Source organism: Perca fluviatilis, chromosome 6 (genome assembly GCF_010015445.1).
Source record: "Perca fluviatilis chromosome 6, GENO_Pfluv_1.0, whole genome shotgun sequence".
NCBI lineage: Eukaryota > Metazoa > Chordata > Actinopteri > Perciformes > Percidae > Perca > Perca fluviatilis.
In genome coordinates, this window is record NC_053117.1 from 13,731,794 (window position 1) to 13,748,700 (window position 16,907).

Here is a 16,907-nt window from a genome sequence, read left to right on the forward strand (position 1 = left end):
TCTCTTTAGGTTCGGTCTGCCACTTTTTTAAGAAATTATTCCAGTGCTAGTTCCATGGTATCAGAATTTTGGATAGTCGTCATGGAAACATTAATTGGTCATGTGACAAGGGGTGGGAAGATTGAGATTGGCAGAACAGGCAGCCAAGTGACAGTACTCTGATCCAATGGAAATCACAATTGTCTGATTGACAGCCCTTCTAGCCCCGCCCTTGACCACGACATGACCGTCCTTTCAGGGGATGTGGCCAAGGGGGTAAGCTTCGCTTCAGAACTCGAACCTCCTATGGCGCCATTTTGATGCTACAAAGAGATCACCTAGCATTCCACTGACTAGCATACATTTTGGCGCCACTTTGACAGCTAATAACTTTACATCTGAAGCCTTTAAAGACTCTATTTGTCCATTGTTTATTTCTAAAGAAACACAACAATGTATAAAAGGCTCCATTAACTTGTACCTCACGTTATGGCGCCGTGGCAGACGTTTTTATAAAAATAGGCTAACGATTGTGTCATAACCAAGTGACTTACTGTCGCATAGTAGAGGAATTACCGTACAGTACAGGAGAAGCTCGCAGGCAGTTTCAACTTACATTAGCTGTTTAGGTTTAATTACTAATGTTAACTAGCATGTTAATGATCAATAATTAGCCTGTGCCTATGTTACATATACCTACGCTCTCCGTCTCTGTAAGATTGGGAATGATTGAGATTTCTCTTGGCACAGCTACCAGAAGATTTACAACTTTCAGACAGGTTGCTCACGTCACATCTACGTTGTCTCTCTCAGTTGGAGGCTGCTCAGTAACGCTCAACGCTCACCGGAAAAGTGCTTCTAATATCCTTCACTGGTCTCCGTCCAGAGCAACTGGCTCTGTTGGTCAAGTTTATATATGTCAATGGATGTGGCAGTTGAGAACAGCCCGGGAAAAAAGTCAGCATTCGACCACGACAGTTAAGTTTAGGCAACGAAACGACAAGTTTAGAAAAAAAGATTGTGGTTTGGATTAATAAACTCCCGAGGAACAAATGCGCATTCCCTAGGTGAAAATGTTTTTCGCACTTCATCCAAGTGTTGCCGTAGCTAGCTGTCAAAGATGGCGGCCATTCTCCACACCGTGCCAAATATTTACATCTTCCAATGTTGCGTTTTAGGCTCTGTCAATTCTCTATTAGATACAGGGGAAGCACAGCTACTGTATGGAACCGTTCTATCAACACTGCATTTCAGTCAACTTCTGTCAAAAATTATAAAAAAAAAGAGATTAAAGACCTGTCTGAAAACCAAACTTAACCATCTTTATTGATCTGAACTATTCATATCTGATTTTGTTTGGCTTTCCGCTCTCTCATAACTCATTTTATCTATATTTTCTATTTCTATAATTTATTTAATGCCTTTGTTGTTTTATGTAGCCAACCTTATGCTTGTTTTTTTTAATTCAGTGCTTACTTGTGTTCAATTTGTTTGTTTAGGATTCTTTGATAATTGCTCATATATTTTATTTTTCTCTTCCTTAGGTGACATTCCTCTCCTCCTATAAGCCCCTAGGAGTTTTCTTCCTCTCACATGCACAATCTTTATTTTATTACTTTATTATTGGGTTACTGTTGCCATGATTTTATTGTGCAAAATAAACATATTCAAATGCTCGGCATCTCTGACTAAATAGACTAGCATCCGTTTCTATGGTCACCTTATCGCTGCACTGTAAAACTTCTCACCGTAAATTTACAGTAATATACTGGCAGCAGATTAGCCAGTAAACTGTTTATTTACAGTAAGCATACCACTTTTAAATTTTAAGATATACTGTAAATAGACCGTTTCTTACTGTATTATTTGAATTTAAATAATAGGGGTAATTCCCACCTTTTCCTGTATTTTCCCAAGATGCATTGGTATTAACAGTAAAGACCTGTAATCTGTAACATTTGCAGAAGGTGCTGTAAAATTATTTTCTCTACAGTATGATCCTGTATAACATTAAAACAGTAAGCTACTGTGATGTTGTAAATGTAAATTTACATCAAAGGGTTCACAGTGTGCGTATGAAAGTGAAAGACGGGGCAGAAAAATGGAAGAGAGTCCGTTGTACACTTGCATAACGTTCACATTTATTTGGTTTCAAGCCCTAAAACATTTCTAAACATGCTTTTAACACGTAATGGATCACAGTCTTCACAGGTAGTTGAAGTAACAAGAGCAGACAAGAGATTTCTGAAGAGAAAAAAAACATTTCAATTGTCTGATGACTGTGTGTAAAAATCGATTTCTTCCCTGAGATATGTCAAGATTCTTTGGCTTCACCCTCTAAACTCTTCTCATCCTGTAAACACATTCTCACTCCCGTCACGTAAAATACGGACCCTTGGTTAGGTGTCTTTGGCGGTTGTTATTGAACTCAACGGACGGGACAGCTGTGGCAGGATGCGGAAAAGATGCGATCTGGACCACATGGTTATGGTAGGGGCTTTTAATAATGTAAACGTTCCTGCTGCAACTTATTAACGTTTCTAATTCATGTGAAATATAACCGTGTGCTCCAGATCTCATCTTCCCAGGGTCCTAACGGTGTTACAGTGCTAGGGTTGGACACACATGTTGGATGTTGGTTTGCCTGTACTGGCTTTTTTTATTTTTATATAGGAACTGTGCAAAACCTGGCTAAACCTTGAAAATTCTACTTTCTTTACAGCCTAGATCTTATTTTTCAAGTAGGCAAATAAGACAGGATGTCAGTTTAACCCATGTGTTGTCCTCGGGTCAAATTTGACTCATTTCCAAATTTTCTTTTTTTTTTTTACATCAGGAATGTGGTTCTCTTTCAACCAAATTGCCAACAAAAAATGGATGCTTGGATATATGTTGTATGGAAGCCATAGAACATTCTTCCCAGGTATAATTAATAATAACTTCCATTGAATTTTAGATGTTTTATATCATTTTATAGCATTTGAAAAAGAAAAAAAAATGAAATGGTGTTAAAAACAATATCCTGACTAAACTTTGACATAACGCAATCTGGGATCCACTCAACATCCTCTGATCTTATCTAGTAGACCACATGTGTCAAACTCAAGACCTGCATATCAATTTAGGTTCACAATAGATTTCCGACGCTTTTGACACTTTTATCAATGTTTTTGCCATTCACGTTATCCTATAATCGCTAAGGACTTTTTTTTTTACTTTTACAGGGCCAAACTGTAAGTGAGAAAGCTATATGAGACATGCAATAATACAGTCAACATATTTGACTTTTTCTCTTAAATAAAAGCATGTCTGTTAACTCTACATGTCTGGCCCTTGACGTGATTCTCATTTTACAGTCTGGCCCTTATTGAAATTGAGTTTGACACACCTGTATTAGACAAAATAATACATAATTGCAGTTTGTTTTTTTTAACTTAAAAATTATGGATATAATGTCATTTAAATAAGGTTTATTGACCATGAATAAAAAACAAAAGTGTTGACAAAAAATTTGGAAAAAGCGGCAAAAAGATAATAATCAATTTTGACCCGGAAGGACAACCAGTTCATGGTCGACATGAAGACAACACAAGGGTTAAAAGATAAACTAGATCCAAGATTTCCCCTATTGTTGGGCTACACGGCGTTCCATATCAGTAACTAAAGGCCGGCAGCTTCTATCCAACAAGCCATACGAGTTCAACCCCAGCGATAACACCGCAGCAGCCAATCTGTGGTCGCGTGTAGCAGTGTCAGGGTCACGCGAGGGAGCGAAAATCATGCACAAGGAGATGTCAGACTGACCAAATTACGCTCTCTCAATTGATAATCAATCCCGAGCGTCCGATATGGATGGACCAATGGAAAAAAAACACTGTCATATCACGATGTGGCGAATATAGTGTGCACAACAAACTGCCATTCACAAGATAACAAGACGCACTCTGAAAAAGAAAATAAAAACACACACACGGGGAAATAAAGCACTGCAGCGAGAATGCATCACGTGAATGCTTAATCAGTACGCTGACATTGTCAGTGACATTCTTTCATCGTTGGTGTTGGATTCATGATAACAGGGCAAAAGTGAAGTAAAGACACACACAAAAAAAAAAAATCAGACGCTAATTTAACATGAAACCAAGCCACAAACAAAAACAGAGGAGGAGGAGGAGGAGGAGGAGGAAAGAGGTTCCCTGAAAACGAGCGATCAAGAGTGTTAACAGTGTATAACATGCTGTACAGCCGGAGGTCAGAGAAAAATAAAAAGCTGCCGACAGCAGGCGAGTCTGAGGTAGAGAGGGTTATGAGGCAACATGTTTTTACGCAAAAAAAAAAAAAAAGATTTAAAAAAAGATTACAAAAAAAAACATGTATCAGAGCTTGTTAGAAATCTGAGAGGTCACTGAGTGAAAAAAAGACAAAATAACAGAACATTGGTGCAATGAAACCAATAAATAAGACACAAAAAAAATTGAACGAAAGCAACACAATGACAAATAAAGAGGTAGTTTTAGTACAGACATTGCAAATGTCAGATCTCTTGTCTGCAAAAAAATAAAATAATAAAAAAAAATAAAACACAAATAAAAAGAACACTTTCATTAGCACGTGTATCAAAATATGACAGGAAGTAGTAGGAAGTCAGAGTGGGGGCAGTAAGGTAGCCGTGGTGATTTCTTTTATTTTTATGTTGATGGGCAGCGGCCAGTATCGATATCATTTTGCTGCTACATTAAAAAGGACAACCCCCCCGCCCCCCTTCAGATCCTCTTCCACTGTCAGATCTCAGCAGTCTGTGATGATCACAGCATTCCTGCAGTTACTTTGAGATGACGCGACTTTGTTGTCGACCACCCTGCTATTTCTCTTCTACGTGTGCTACAGCCGTTGACATATAGGCTACAGCTGGAAGAATCCCCCCCCCAGACTCTTTCTGGACAGATAGGTGGGATTGTTAAAGAGCAGTGTAAAACGGCAGCTCTAGAAAAATAAAAAAAAGCCCTTGCTTCTATATTCTGACACTCAATACCTGATATTTATTTAGATGGTTTTTTTTGTGCGAAAAAAATCTACTATGAAACTAAATTGTAGCCGTTTGTCAGCAGTGGTATTAAGGATTTTAGGAGGGGGGGGGGGTTCCTTTTTAAAAAGATACATCACATCACTCAGACTTCTGTTACATAAAAGTACATATCCCTGAGATTGTGTGGTTTTAAGGGTCAGTTCACAAAAAAATTACAAAAAACACACATTGTCTCTTCCCACCTGTCGTTCTATCCGGCTGTTCTGACAGTTGTGGTTTTATCTGCTTGGCTTTTAAAAAAAGAGGTATTGCTCTCTAAAATGATTTGCCTCCATCCCATAGCAAACTAAATTCCAGTCAACCCGCCCTTGTTCTTTGGGGGTGGTGGCAGAAATCTCAGAGACAAATAGAAACCAGAACCTTACCACTAGAGGACAGTGAGAATATAGATGTATTTTTTTTTTTTGGGGGTGAAATTGCCCTTTAACCTCAGATGCCTGTGTGATTTAGTGATGCACGTTTTACGAAATGGAGAGAGAGACGAAACGAGTGTAATTTCATTCAGGCTTGGAACCACACACGGCTCCAAAACATCACACTATCATTGTAAAATGATTCAAATAATACATAAAAAGGCTCCCAAGACAGACGTCACTATGGTCCATATAAAACGTGGCTGACATCCCCCAAAGTAATACTATTTTTTTTATTTTATTTTTTTTAATAAACCACCATGGATGGACAAGGGAATGAGTTAATTAAAATCACGTCCAAAAAAAACTAAACAAAAAGTCAAGAATTAATTCAAAGTTTAGAAAATGATAAGGGGGGGGTTGTCTTCACTCTCAAAAAAAAAAAGACAACGTATACGTTGAAAACCCAAAAAAAGAAATTCACATCATAACTACAAAAGGTACGTGAAAATGTATAGAAATCAAAAGATGAGAAGAGGCTAACTGGAACATGTGAAAGAAGAACACTGCTGCTGTTAAGGCCGTGCGCACAGAGAGGTGGACGGAAACGGGAGAGAGACGCCGCGGCGTTCTGACAAATGTCGCTACTCCGTCCCGTCACCGATGGCGAGAGAAAAATCCACCCTGCGTGTCTCGTCTTCAAAACTACACCCACTTTCACTGAATGACTTTCAGGGGGGAGGGGAAGGATAAAAGAATAGAAAAAAAACAAACCACTTCCCTACAGAGGACCTACAATGTCCTGCAAACTACTTCTACTAATACTACAAGTACATCAGCGTGGTCACTGAGTTACTCCCGAATGCAATACATAACACTCACTTTACCCTGTTTAGATTCAGGTCGGCAGGGACCTGAGAGAGAGGAACACACTGGGTGGGGCAGTGGCCCGAGGTCAAAGGTCAAGCTCTCCAAAACCTCACCGTCGTGTGCAAAAAAAAAAAAAAAGAAAAAGAAAAAGAGAGTTGTTCCAAGGACTGCTTGTTGTCTGCATTTCAAGTCGTTCGTACGTCAGTAAACGGCGGAGGGAGAAAAAGAAAAAACTCGAGGAATCCAAGAAGACACTTCAAACGGTTTTGAAATGATCATCTCATACTTCAAAAATATAGACCATTTCTATGGCTTTTTTTTTAACAGTGTGCACATCTGTCACAGAGGGTATGTATGCAAGCCGGAGGTAAGTCACTCAAATTCTCTAAACCTAGCGTGGATTCGTGCTCGATGGTGTTTTTTGCCCCCAACTGCTCCTTCCAGGCAGCGCTGCGACCGCTGCCTTCAAGGCACCTAACCCTAACCTTAACCCTAACCATAACCCTAACCCTAACCATAACCTGTGGCCTTCCAGGCAGCGCTGCCAGGAAGGTAAAAAACACAGATAAACTGGATGCGTTGAGACGTGGCCTGGGTCAATTACACTGTATCCATCCTTTGAAATTATAACTTTAAAATAGCCATTACCCATTTGTTTGGCTTTTCTTGGCCAACCTTGTCCAGTTGAACCCTGAGGACCAGAACTAGAACCAAGTCTCAGGTCCACACTGTCTCGTGACCCCTTGGGTCTGAGTCAGGTCAGACTTACTGACTGACTGCTACTGGTCTTGGGTCTGTGCAAACTTTTGATTGGACCTGACAAGACCTGAAAACAGTCTAAGTAAGTTCCTCTAAAACTGGCCAGTGGAACTTTTGAATGGACCGTCTGGTTTTGTAATCCGGGGTTTCCCCAACTGGTCTGACGCTGGATAAGCTAACCGAAGCTAGTTGTTGTCCGTTCTATTTTAGTTCTAGTAGTTAAGGTATACATTTATTTATTTATTTTCCGGACCCGTGAAGATGTCTCGCTGTTCAAAAACACCAAGTGTTATCTTTTCTGGCTTTTGGTTTTGCTCGGAATGAATTGAAAGAAAAAAAAAAACCTGCGAGATTTGTTAAACCAAAAGTGTGTTGAAAGCAGGCTGAAGTGACATTTTTTTTTCTTCCAATTTATTCCGATGGTGATATAGTTCCTGGTACTGAAGGCAGCAGTGCCCCAAAAAAATTGAGCCATCTGACAAGAAGCAGAGGAAAAAAATAACATATCTCATCACATCTGCTCTATGCATATATGTGTGCGAACAAGAGATGTGTGCATGTTTAGCAGCATTTAGAATGAAATCCAGCAACATACTCGAGGGTTCTCCCCTCATTGATTAATTTCCTATCCTGATCCTTCATTGATAAGAAATCTTTTTCTTTTTTTTTTGTGGAGCTATCAGCTCCCTACCCATCATTGGGTGTTTGAAAAAAAGCATTGCATAACACTTTGGTCAAAAAAGAAAAACAATAAAACTAAAAACGAACAGCGAACCTAGCTATCCTCCCTTTCCCCTGCAATAAAGCCTTAGATCCCCGGTCTATGATTGTAGAAAATACCCGTATTCTCCTTTTATTCCCCCCCCCCACCCCCCCAATGAAGATCCCACAGATCCAACAACGGTCACCTTAACCCACGGAATGTTAAATTGACAAGACTGCCTCCCGTAAGCAGGATGTCTGAGAGTCCATGCAGATAAAGTAGCTCCATTTTAGCTGAATACTTTTTTGCATTTTCAGTGTAACAAAAACACAGTTTTTTTCAACCTTTGATTCATGCAGCTCCTTTGAACATTCAGTGTCTGATTGAGGTGCCAAAACATCCAAAGGGATTTGGTTTTGGACTGGGCAACTCTTCATTTTAACAGACAGAAAAAGAAGGAAAAAAAAAGGTACCCGAAAATAGCAACAACATTTTCCTGAGGTAGTCACATGTGTCTATCCGCCCGCCACCCCCCTCCAACCCCCCATCTGAATAAAATAAACTCTTTTAAAGTCTAGCTCTAACAATAGCAACACTGACACATTGAGCAAACTGGATACACACTTGTAAACTCCAAAGACCAATGCATCTACGAGCATTTGTTTTGTACAGAAGCATGTGCACAGTGTAAATCAGCATACATTCAGCTCTGTCGTGTAATAAATATATAAAGGAAAAAAAGGTACAAAAAACAAACTAGCTGCTTGTCACATTCACAAGAGGGGAGACCAGTCCCTCGGCTTGGGGTGGTGGGGAGGTCGGTCTAGTTTCCGGAGGAGGTGGTCACGCAGGGCGACGGGCCGGTCCTGTAGCTGGTCAGGCTGGATTTGCAGGAGTGCAAGACTGCTTTGAACAAGAGTGGGAGCTGCTCCAGAGGGACATTCACAAGCTTCCCTGCAAACAAGGTAGGGTTAGCTTAATAATAATAATAATAATAATAATAATAATAATAATAATAATAATAATATAATAAATAATAATGGTGCGTTCTTTTTGTCCACCGAAGTTGTTTTACGAGTTGTTTTCCGGAGTTACGACCCGGAAGTTGCAAAAACAACGCCCCCAGGTCGATTTAATTCAATTCGTCAAGTCGTCTGAACTCAGAGGACCCCGAGCTCACTTTCAAAGATGGCTACGTCGTGCATCACACGTAGTAAACATTGTGGTTATCTACAATTTTTAGCACTTTTGTCTTTGTTGTAACCAAATGAAGAAGTCGTACACATAGCACTGTATACTGCTACCTATAGGCATGTCGCTACAGTCTTATTAGGAGTTAAATACCGCCTGATTAGTTATTTTGTAGCTTGTGCAGCTGAAATTGGCTAGAGACAACAATGGCTTTAAGCCGAGCCTTGAGCAGAAAGCAGAGCAGTAGCCTAACGTTAACGTTAATCAAAACGTAATTTTCATATATCAAACTGTGAAATATATGTGTGTAATATGTCAATAACTGGGTGAATAGAATCCTAAATGTTACTAAAAATTTTACAAAAATCCATCTTTTCTCCGACTTGTAGTATTGTGTGACAAAAAGAACGCACCAACCCGCGGTTATTCGTTTTTCGACATGGATGTGACGTCACGCTCGAGCTACTAGTCGCGATTACAAGACAAAAAGAACGCACCATAACTTAACCCTCTGAGGCCTAAGAGCATTTTCACATATCTTCTTAAATTGACCTTTTTAAAAAAGGTATAACTGATCCCAATGTGTTCCGTATCAAAATGTCCAGAACAAACTCAGCTTCCCGTATAGCGACGCCCACATTTTTTCCAGAGCAATGTGTGAAGAGATAATTTGGCGCTGGAGCTGAAATGTTGATTTCCGCTTTTTGAAATTCCTCAAATCTCTTTTTGAAAACAAACCGTAAAACGAGTTCACCAGAGTCTGTAGGGTCTATAGGATCAAAATAGTAAATAAATGTCAAATGACATTTTGTAATATCGCTCAACTCAACACTTCCTGCACATTTTTTGTCACATTAAAAGCCAATGAGGACAGGGAGTTTCATAGACCGAAATACAAAAAAGAAAAAAGAAAAAATTGTATTGTCTTAGTGAATGTGTCCTTTGAATATGTAAACTCTGAGTTATGGGTGCGACTCTATGGAAATGTTATAAGGAATTTATCAAGGTAACAGGTAACCATGGAGGAAGTTTGGCATTGACATCAAACATCATGAACTGCAAATTCAAATGGGAGCAGATCAGAAAAATAGGGAGGCTCTGTTACTAAGTATTAAATAAATAGCATCTCTAATCTAAAATAAAGGCCTTGCTCTCTCCGGTCATGGGCGGACTGTTGGAGCCAAATAGCCACCATTTCTTTGGCTATGTAATATTGCACAAAAGCCCCCCTACAAAATGAATTGGTAAAAGAGGAATACCAAGGACAAATCTGGCGCAAAATGAACCTAGGGCTTAATAACACGTGTACCGAGTCGACCGTTCTCTGGGATTTGTTTTCATGCTAATCGAATGTGACCAGTTTTAGCCCAAACCGCTAATTAGCTTATAGCGCTAGTCGTCGGGGCACGGGTAAAGTAAAAGAAATCGCTATTTCTATACCACTAACAAGGCTCAGAATAGCACGACACTTCCACGGGAGCATAATGAGAGTCCCTACATGTAAACCGAAGCACTGAGACCTTGTTAAGTGTACGGACAGTTTATTAAAAAGATAAAGACAGCAGCATTCACGTATACAGGCAGGCGCCATCTTGGGAAAACAGTCACGACCAGCCGAACGACGAACGCCGTGCAACCAGTAACCAGTAACCTAGCCCAAGCACGGCGTTCGTCGTTCGGCTGGTCGTGACTGTTTTCCCTAGATGGTGCCTAGCATTATAAGCTAATTAGCGGTTTGCACTAAAACTGGTCACGTTCGATTAGCGTGACAACAAATCCCAGAGAACGGTCGACTCGGTACACATGTGTTATTAACTCCTGGGTTCATTTTGCGCCGGATTTGTCCTTTAAGAACCGTAGCATTCTTACTAGGGGTGGGGGGAAAAAAATCAATACAGCATAGTATCTCAATATTTTCCGTGGCAATACTGTATCGATACAGACGCCAAGTATCGATGTTTTATTATATATGTGTTGGTCAGTCTGTCCGCTTGACAATCCCATTTTGCAGCAATAACATTGAAGTGAGATGAACAAACAGAGAAATTGATCTTTTTAGATAAAACAGATGTTGACAAAGTTTCCTTTTGTGGACATAATTTGAAATTGGGAAAAGTTGGAAAAAAAGGTAATGAATTGCAATATATCGCAGCGTGACATAAGTATCGTGATGATATGGTATCGTGAGGCCTCTGGTGATTCCCACCCCTAATTCTTACTAGAATCTGAAACATTTAACGGCAGCGATGTTCAAGACACCATACAATAGACAAGAGTTGGATTTCACAACAAAACTACTGACCGCTGTAACATACGGTACTCCGAGGCCTTACCTGCGATGCAGCGGATCTCCGGGAGACACATCATGATCTCAGGGAAGCGTTTGGGCTGGTGCGGGTACTTGTATTCAGCGTAGTCCTGACACACATACCAGTAGCGCTTGTTCAGCTGCTCCAGCTGGGAGATGTTGGACAATCCTCTGATATCTGCAGAGGTAGGAAATGAACGGAGAGAGTCACGTGGAGAATACTGTATTGGGGGGTTAAGAAAAGCTCGATCTCCCTAATGGCGGAGCTTGCAGCGTTACCTTGGTTGAGGAAGTTGATGGCTTTCATACAGGCATACTCCTCGTTGCTGATCTTCAACTGGTGAAACTTGCGGAACAGATATATCAACCTCTCCATCACCTCCATGCCGTCCTCGCTGAAGCTGAGGGAGTCAGACAGACTTGTCAAATGACGCTGGGAAAATGAAGTGGTGGATAAGGTATACACTCCCTGGCCACTTTATTAGGCACACCTGTTCAACGGTTACCTTGCACGGCAGCTGGATTATGGCAATATCGCACGCTTTTTAAAGCTGTTCTCCAAACAAAACAGAAGATGGACTCAGCTGTAGCAGGTTTACGGTCCACATGTTCACATTAAAATCCACTGTCAAAAGACATTAAATCCCTCAAGCCCCATTATCTTAAAGCTTCTATGCTTCGATGAACAAGGCAAAAATTAGGGAGGGAATACGTCAGATCTACTGAAAGTGGTTTAACAAAACGTCTCGCTAATCCCACAGCTTTTTGAAGAAAGATTCACAACGTGTAAATCCACTCATCAAAAGCTCCATTTCCTGTCTTTCTGGCTCTCACAGTCCCAATCTCTCTCACAAACTTCAGTGCTGCCACTGTAAATCAGATGTCCGCCCCTAAACTACAGGCAAATTGACCGAGGCAGCAGAACAGCACCGTATATTAGGAGAATCAGTGTCATGAGGTCAGATCATTCCAAACCCCCCACACATCCTTTTCTACCTAGCGTGGGACATGTGTGTATTTCATATGCCAGACGGTGCTAGCCACAGCTCTGTCCTGAGGAGGCCTCCCGTTCACGGACCACCACGCTGGCCCTCATCCAACATCAATAACTTCCCTGCTGCGATAAGGAAAAAATATCAAACTTTGGGAGATGCTCAGCTCACAGAGCGGAACGTCTCGCCATTCGAGAGGATTATCGTTGCAGTGGGGAACATTTAATTCCTGATATCCACCTTTCATCATAGTGAAATATTGAATTGGCAATGCTCCCAGAGGCTAAATCTAGCATTTAATATCTTGTGTATATTAATGGTGTGATAGCCTCCACAAAAGAGACGTAGGAGTCTATATGAGTCACTGTAGGTGAGACATTAACACATATGAATGAGGGTCATTTCTTCAGTCTATGTAAATGTACTGTAGATGTGGGACATATTTATGTGGCTAGCTACCTCACTGTTGTGCTGATGTATTGTAGATCATGTTAGTCAGCTCACAAACGTCTGGATGAAGGCATTATTAGTCTCCCGTTGCCAGATCTTCCTCCACAGAGCTGCGGAGGAAGGCCTGGCTAGTCCACGCAGCATTCCGGGATGGGAGATGAACGTGCTCTGGTTTATTGGCATTTCGTTCAACCAATCACAATCGTCTTGGGCGGCGCTAAGCGCCGGACGGAGCAACGGTGCCGCTGCAAAGAAAATAGCCTCGGGAAGGAACTTTTTTTGGTGGAACATGTGTACGTTCAAAAGTTGTTTTAGTCATGCAACAGAAAACTCAGATTGGACAGATAGTCTAGCAGAGATCTGAGGAGCAGTTAACCATAGTCCTCATGAATCCACCAGAGTTTAGAACGCCAACACAAAGAAAAGGAAAGGTGAGGGACATCCGACGGAACCTTCGGCGGCAACGGAGCAATACCGTTAATGAAACGTCGTCGATATTGACTAAAGCATTATTAACCGTTTGTTTCTGGCCACTTAAAGGGGAACACACCACCTAAATTATGAATCCCAACATGTTATTGCCATGGCCTTGGGAAGTTCCATCGATTGTTTTCTTCATTCACTCTTGTCAGTTCCCATATTCTCAGAACATTCCCCTGGGTGCCCTCATTGTCATCTGTAACATCTTTCCCAATGCATTGTCTAAGCAGATCCACATTTTATGCTTGATGACAACACAGATTTGAGTTTTAGCACTCTAGTTTTTTGATTTGGGAGTTGTATCTGTTTTGGCTAATAACACAAGTATTTTGAAAAATGGGTGTAGTTCCCTTTTGAGGACAGTGGAGCAAGCTGCAAAAACAATATTGGTTTATTATAAACTTATTATATTGCTATGACCAAGTTAGCTTACAGTTGCCCATTTACACACCCAGCAACATAGCAGATTTTTAGCTCTGCTATGAGCTCCAGATTCCCTGAAACATTCAGTTATTGCACTAAATTAAATCATGATAACTGCATGATATTATTGTTAAAAACATTATTATGACTATACTTTAACCCCTGTTTGTTTTGTTTCATGCAGGTGTTATGTTAAGTTCTGTATGTCACCCTGCTGCTCTTCGTCTATCCTTGTGCATTTTATCTTGGTTTCTTTCATTATATTTGTTGCTGTAAAGTAAAATTAAACAAAAAAAATATATACTTTGGTGCCTAAAAGCAAACAATGAGCAGATGCTGAAACGCTCCATTGAGTTGAGGTAATCAGCGACTCCTTTCACATTACAGTTCTTGTTTATAGAAAATACTTATCGCCGCAGCTTTAGGTGCAGTCTGCAATTCTAAAGAAAGATTGTTGATATTTGAACCCAACACCCAAACAAATACCTTCAGAGCCCGTGCCAAATTTTCCAGCCCTCTCACTCCCACTGCCTTTCTCTTTATACATCATGGCCTTTCCCCTGCCCTGTGCACGAGCACTAACGTATTATTGTTGTGTTTGTTTCCCATTTACAGAGCCAGGGCTGTGCATGAACACAAGGGGCCCCGTTGTAAGGATCTAAGCTCATGGCGGGAAGCGCCTGGCGCAGGTGCGTTTAGGGCATGGAAGAATCCACTTTTACTAGTTTAACGGCGGAAAAAAGGGCCCGTGCGCCAGGCGCATGGTGCAAAAGGGTTGTACTTAGTGTCTTAATTAATTCATAGGTGTCTTTTGGGCGTAACATGCAATAAACCAATCAGAGTGTCATCTCCCATTCCCTTTTAAAGCCAGGCGCGTTTGTACCGTGGCGCATTGCTATTATGATGGCGGATTTGCTGAGCAGGAAGGAGAGATTTTCAGGAGAAGAAACTGATTTGCTCGTGCGTGAAGTGCACGCAAGCAGATCATATATGGCACGAGCACTATGCCACCAAAACTCCACGAGTTCAAGCAGGCTTTAAAATAACAATGAAATGCTGCGTTATTGACTTCAGACCAGCTTTTTGTTGGTCAATGGCACGATCACTTCCCACTGCCTCAAAATAGCAACACGCCAAGAAAGGTGCAGGTGCATTTGCTATTTTATTGACACGGGCGCTGGACGGGAAATTGACAACTACGTCACTCTTAAACTAGCAAAGACACTTGCGTCGGGCTTTTTAACTGCGCTGCGTCGGGTGCAAGATGGGGCCCAAGATGTTCTTCCAGCGCGCACATAGAACAGACAGTCTTAAGAAGATATTCACTGAATTTGACAAAAAGTGTTTTGGATTAGACCTGAGACTTGTTCTCAACCTGGAATTGAATGGGAGCAACAGTTTTTTTGAAACTGGTACAGTATTAAGCAAGAACAAGCCACAATGTAACGTTCATGGGCAATTTACGTCCACTAAAAGTGCTTGTTTTGCAAGTGACATCTTCAGATTATTATTCCTTTTTGTTGAAGAGTTTTTAACATGAGACATCCCCAAAATCACTAACCCTAACTCCATTTAAATAAACAGTAATTTTTATCATCTTGAAACACACTTCATTTAAAGTCGACAGAAACAAAATAAAACTCAAATCAAATATTGACCAATGTCTATCTGTGTAGGGAACCTTTCCATAATGTTGTCAGACACTTGGAATAATAATTCGCATTTGCCCTTTATGATTACATTGCAGCCGGGTACGCGGCTGCCGGTCACAACATTCTCACACAATACTGGACAGATTTCAAATATTTTTGTTCACATTAGTCACTTAAGACACCAATGCATGGAAAATATGCAATGGAAAAATTCCCCAGTGAAGTCATACTTTACCTGTGTAATTTGCTGTATGGTTACAAACTAATTGTCGTGTTTAGGTCTTGTTAGGCCTGGCAATAAACTGGGAAATAAAACAACCAAAAGTAGCTCTACTCTACTGGGGCGGCCAGTAGCAGAGTGGCAATCGGGAGAGTTGGGACTTTTCCCGGTGGGCCGGTAGTGTTTCGAGGCCGCGAGGGCCGGTCTGATAATAGTTATACATTTCAAGTTCTTAGCAGCACCATCCGTGGCACGGGAGCGATCCCGGGAAATGAAACGTCGTCGATATAGAGACACATTTTTACTCTAACCAAACTCTGGGACCCCTCTTTCCTCTCCAAGAGCATTCCACTCACCCCTGCAGCTCGTCGTCAGACGGCGTGTACTTGGCGGTGACGTCGGCCAGGTCTCCGAAGATCTGAGCGCTGTAGATGGTGAGGCAGGAGAGCAGGATGAGCTCCTGCCAGGTGGAGCTGAGCAGGCAGGTGTAGTCCTCTATGGAGAGCTCGCAGAAGAACGGCAGCTTCTTGATCCAGGAGATCTGGCGGAAGAGCAGCTCGTCCGCCAGGCGGCACAGCAGCGCAAACAGCTCCACCTGGGTCACTTTGTACCTGGGACACAAAAATTAAAAAACTGTTTGAATAGGGAAGTGATACATGACCAAAATATTGGCTTGTTGTGTAAAACCAGATTTGGCGTGTTCACTATTGGATCACCACTACCACGATGTCATTTGATTGATGATATATTGAATGCTAAAGTCACCATGCCAACATTGTTATTCCACCACACTAATAGTACGTGTCCATATACGCGTTGTTTTCACGGATGGGATCGCCCCTCCTCCCAGCATTGCACGCTAGTGGTATTGCCACCAGTTTCTCTTCACTGACCACTGACAAGCCAAGAAAACAGGCTAAACCCTCCTACAACCGCAATAGCTGCAGCTGATTGGACGAACGCGTTTACAGCCTGACATTATTCAAATGTGCGCATGCACACAGCTCTTTTGCCTTTTGTCAAGAATGAGTCATACAGTGCCTTGCGAAAGTATTCGGCCCCCTTGAACGTTTCGACCTTTTGCCACATTTCAGGCCTCAAACATAAAGATATAAAACTGTAATTTTTTGTGAAGAATCAACAACAAGTGGGTCCCAATTATGAAGTGGAACGAAATTCATTGGCTATTTCAAACTTTTTTAACAAATAAAAAACTGAAAAAGTGGGCGTGCAAAATTATTCAGCCCCTTTACTTTCAGTGCAGCAAACTCTCTCCAGAAGTTCAGTGAGGATCTCTGAATGATCCAATGTTGACCTAAATGACAAATGATGATAAATAGAATCCAGCTGTGTGTAATCAAGTCTCCGTATAAATGCACCTGCTCTGTGATAGTCTCAGAGGTCCGTGTAAAGCGCAGAGAGCATCATGAAGAACAAGGAA

At 41.3% G+C, this 16,907-nt stretch overlaps 1 protein-coding gene across 3 annotated transcripts in view; it reads right to left on the bottom strand.

Annotated features, from left to right (window-relative positions):
- Window positions 1-8,559: 8,559 nt before the first annotated feature.
- nr6a1a (nuclear receptor subfamily 6, group A, member 1a) overlaps window positions 8,560-16,907 on the bottom strand; it is a 124,088-nt gene continuing 115,740 nt past the window's right edge. For all 3 annotated transcript variants that reach the window (XM_039804378.1, XM_039804379.1, XM_039804380.1), the window contains 4 exons: window positions 15,823-16,077; window positions 11,529-11,650; window positions 11,275-11,427; window positions 8,560-8,704 (listed from right to left, as the gene is read on the bottom strand). In XM_039804378.1, the coding sequence (XP_039660312.1) occupies window positions 8,574-8,704; window positions 11,275-11,427; window positions 11,529-11,650; window positions 15,823-16,077 (661 nt within the window). In that variant the 3' untranslated portion in view covers window positions 8,560-8,573. The remainder of the gene's footprint in view (window positions 8,705-11,274; window positions 11,428-11,528; window positions 11,651-15,822; window positions 16,078-16,907) is intronic.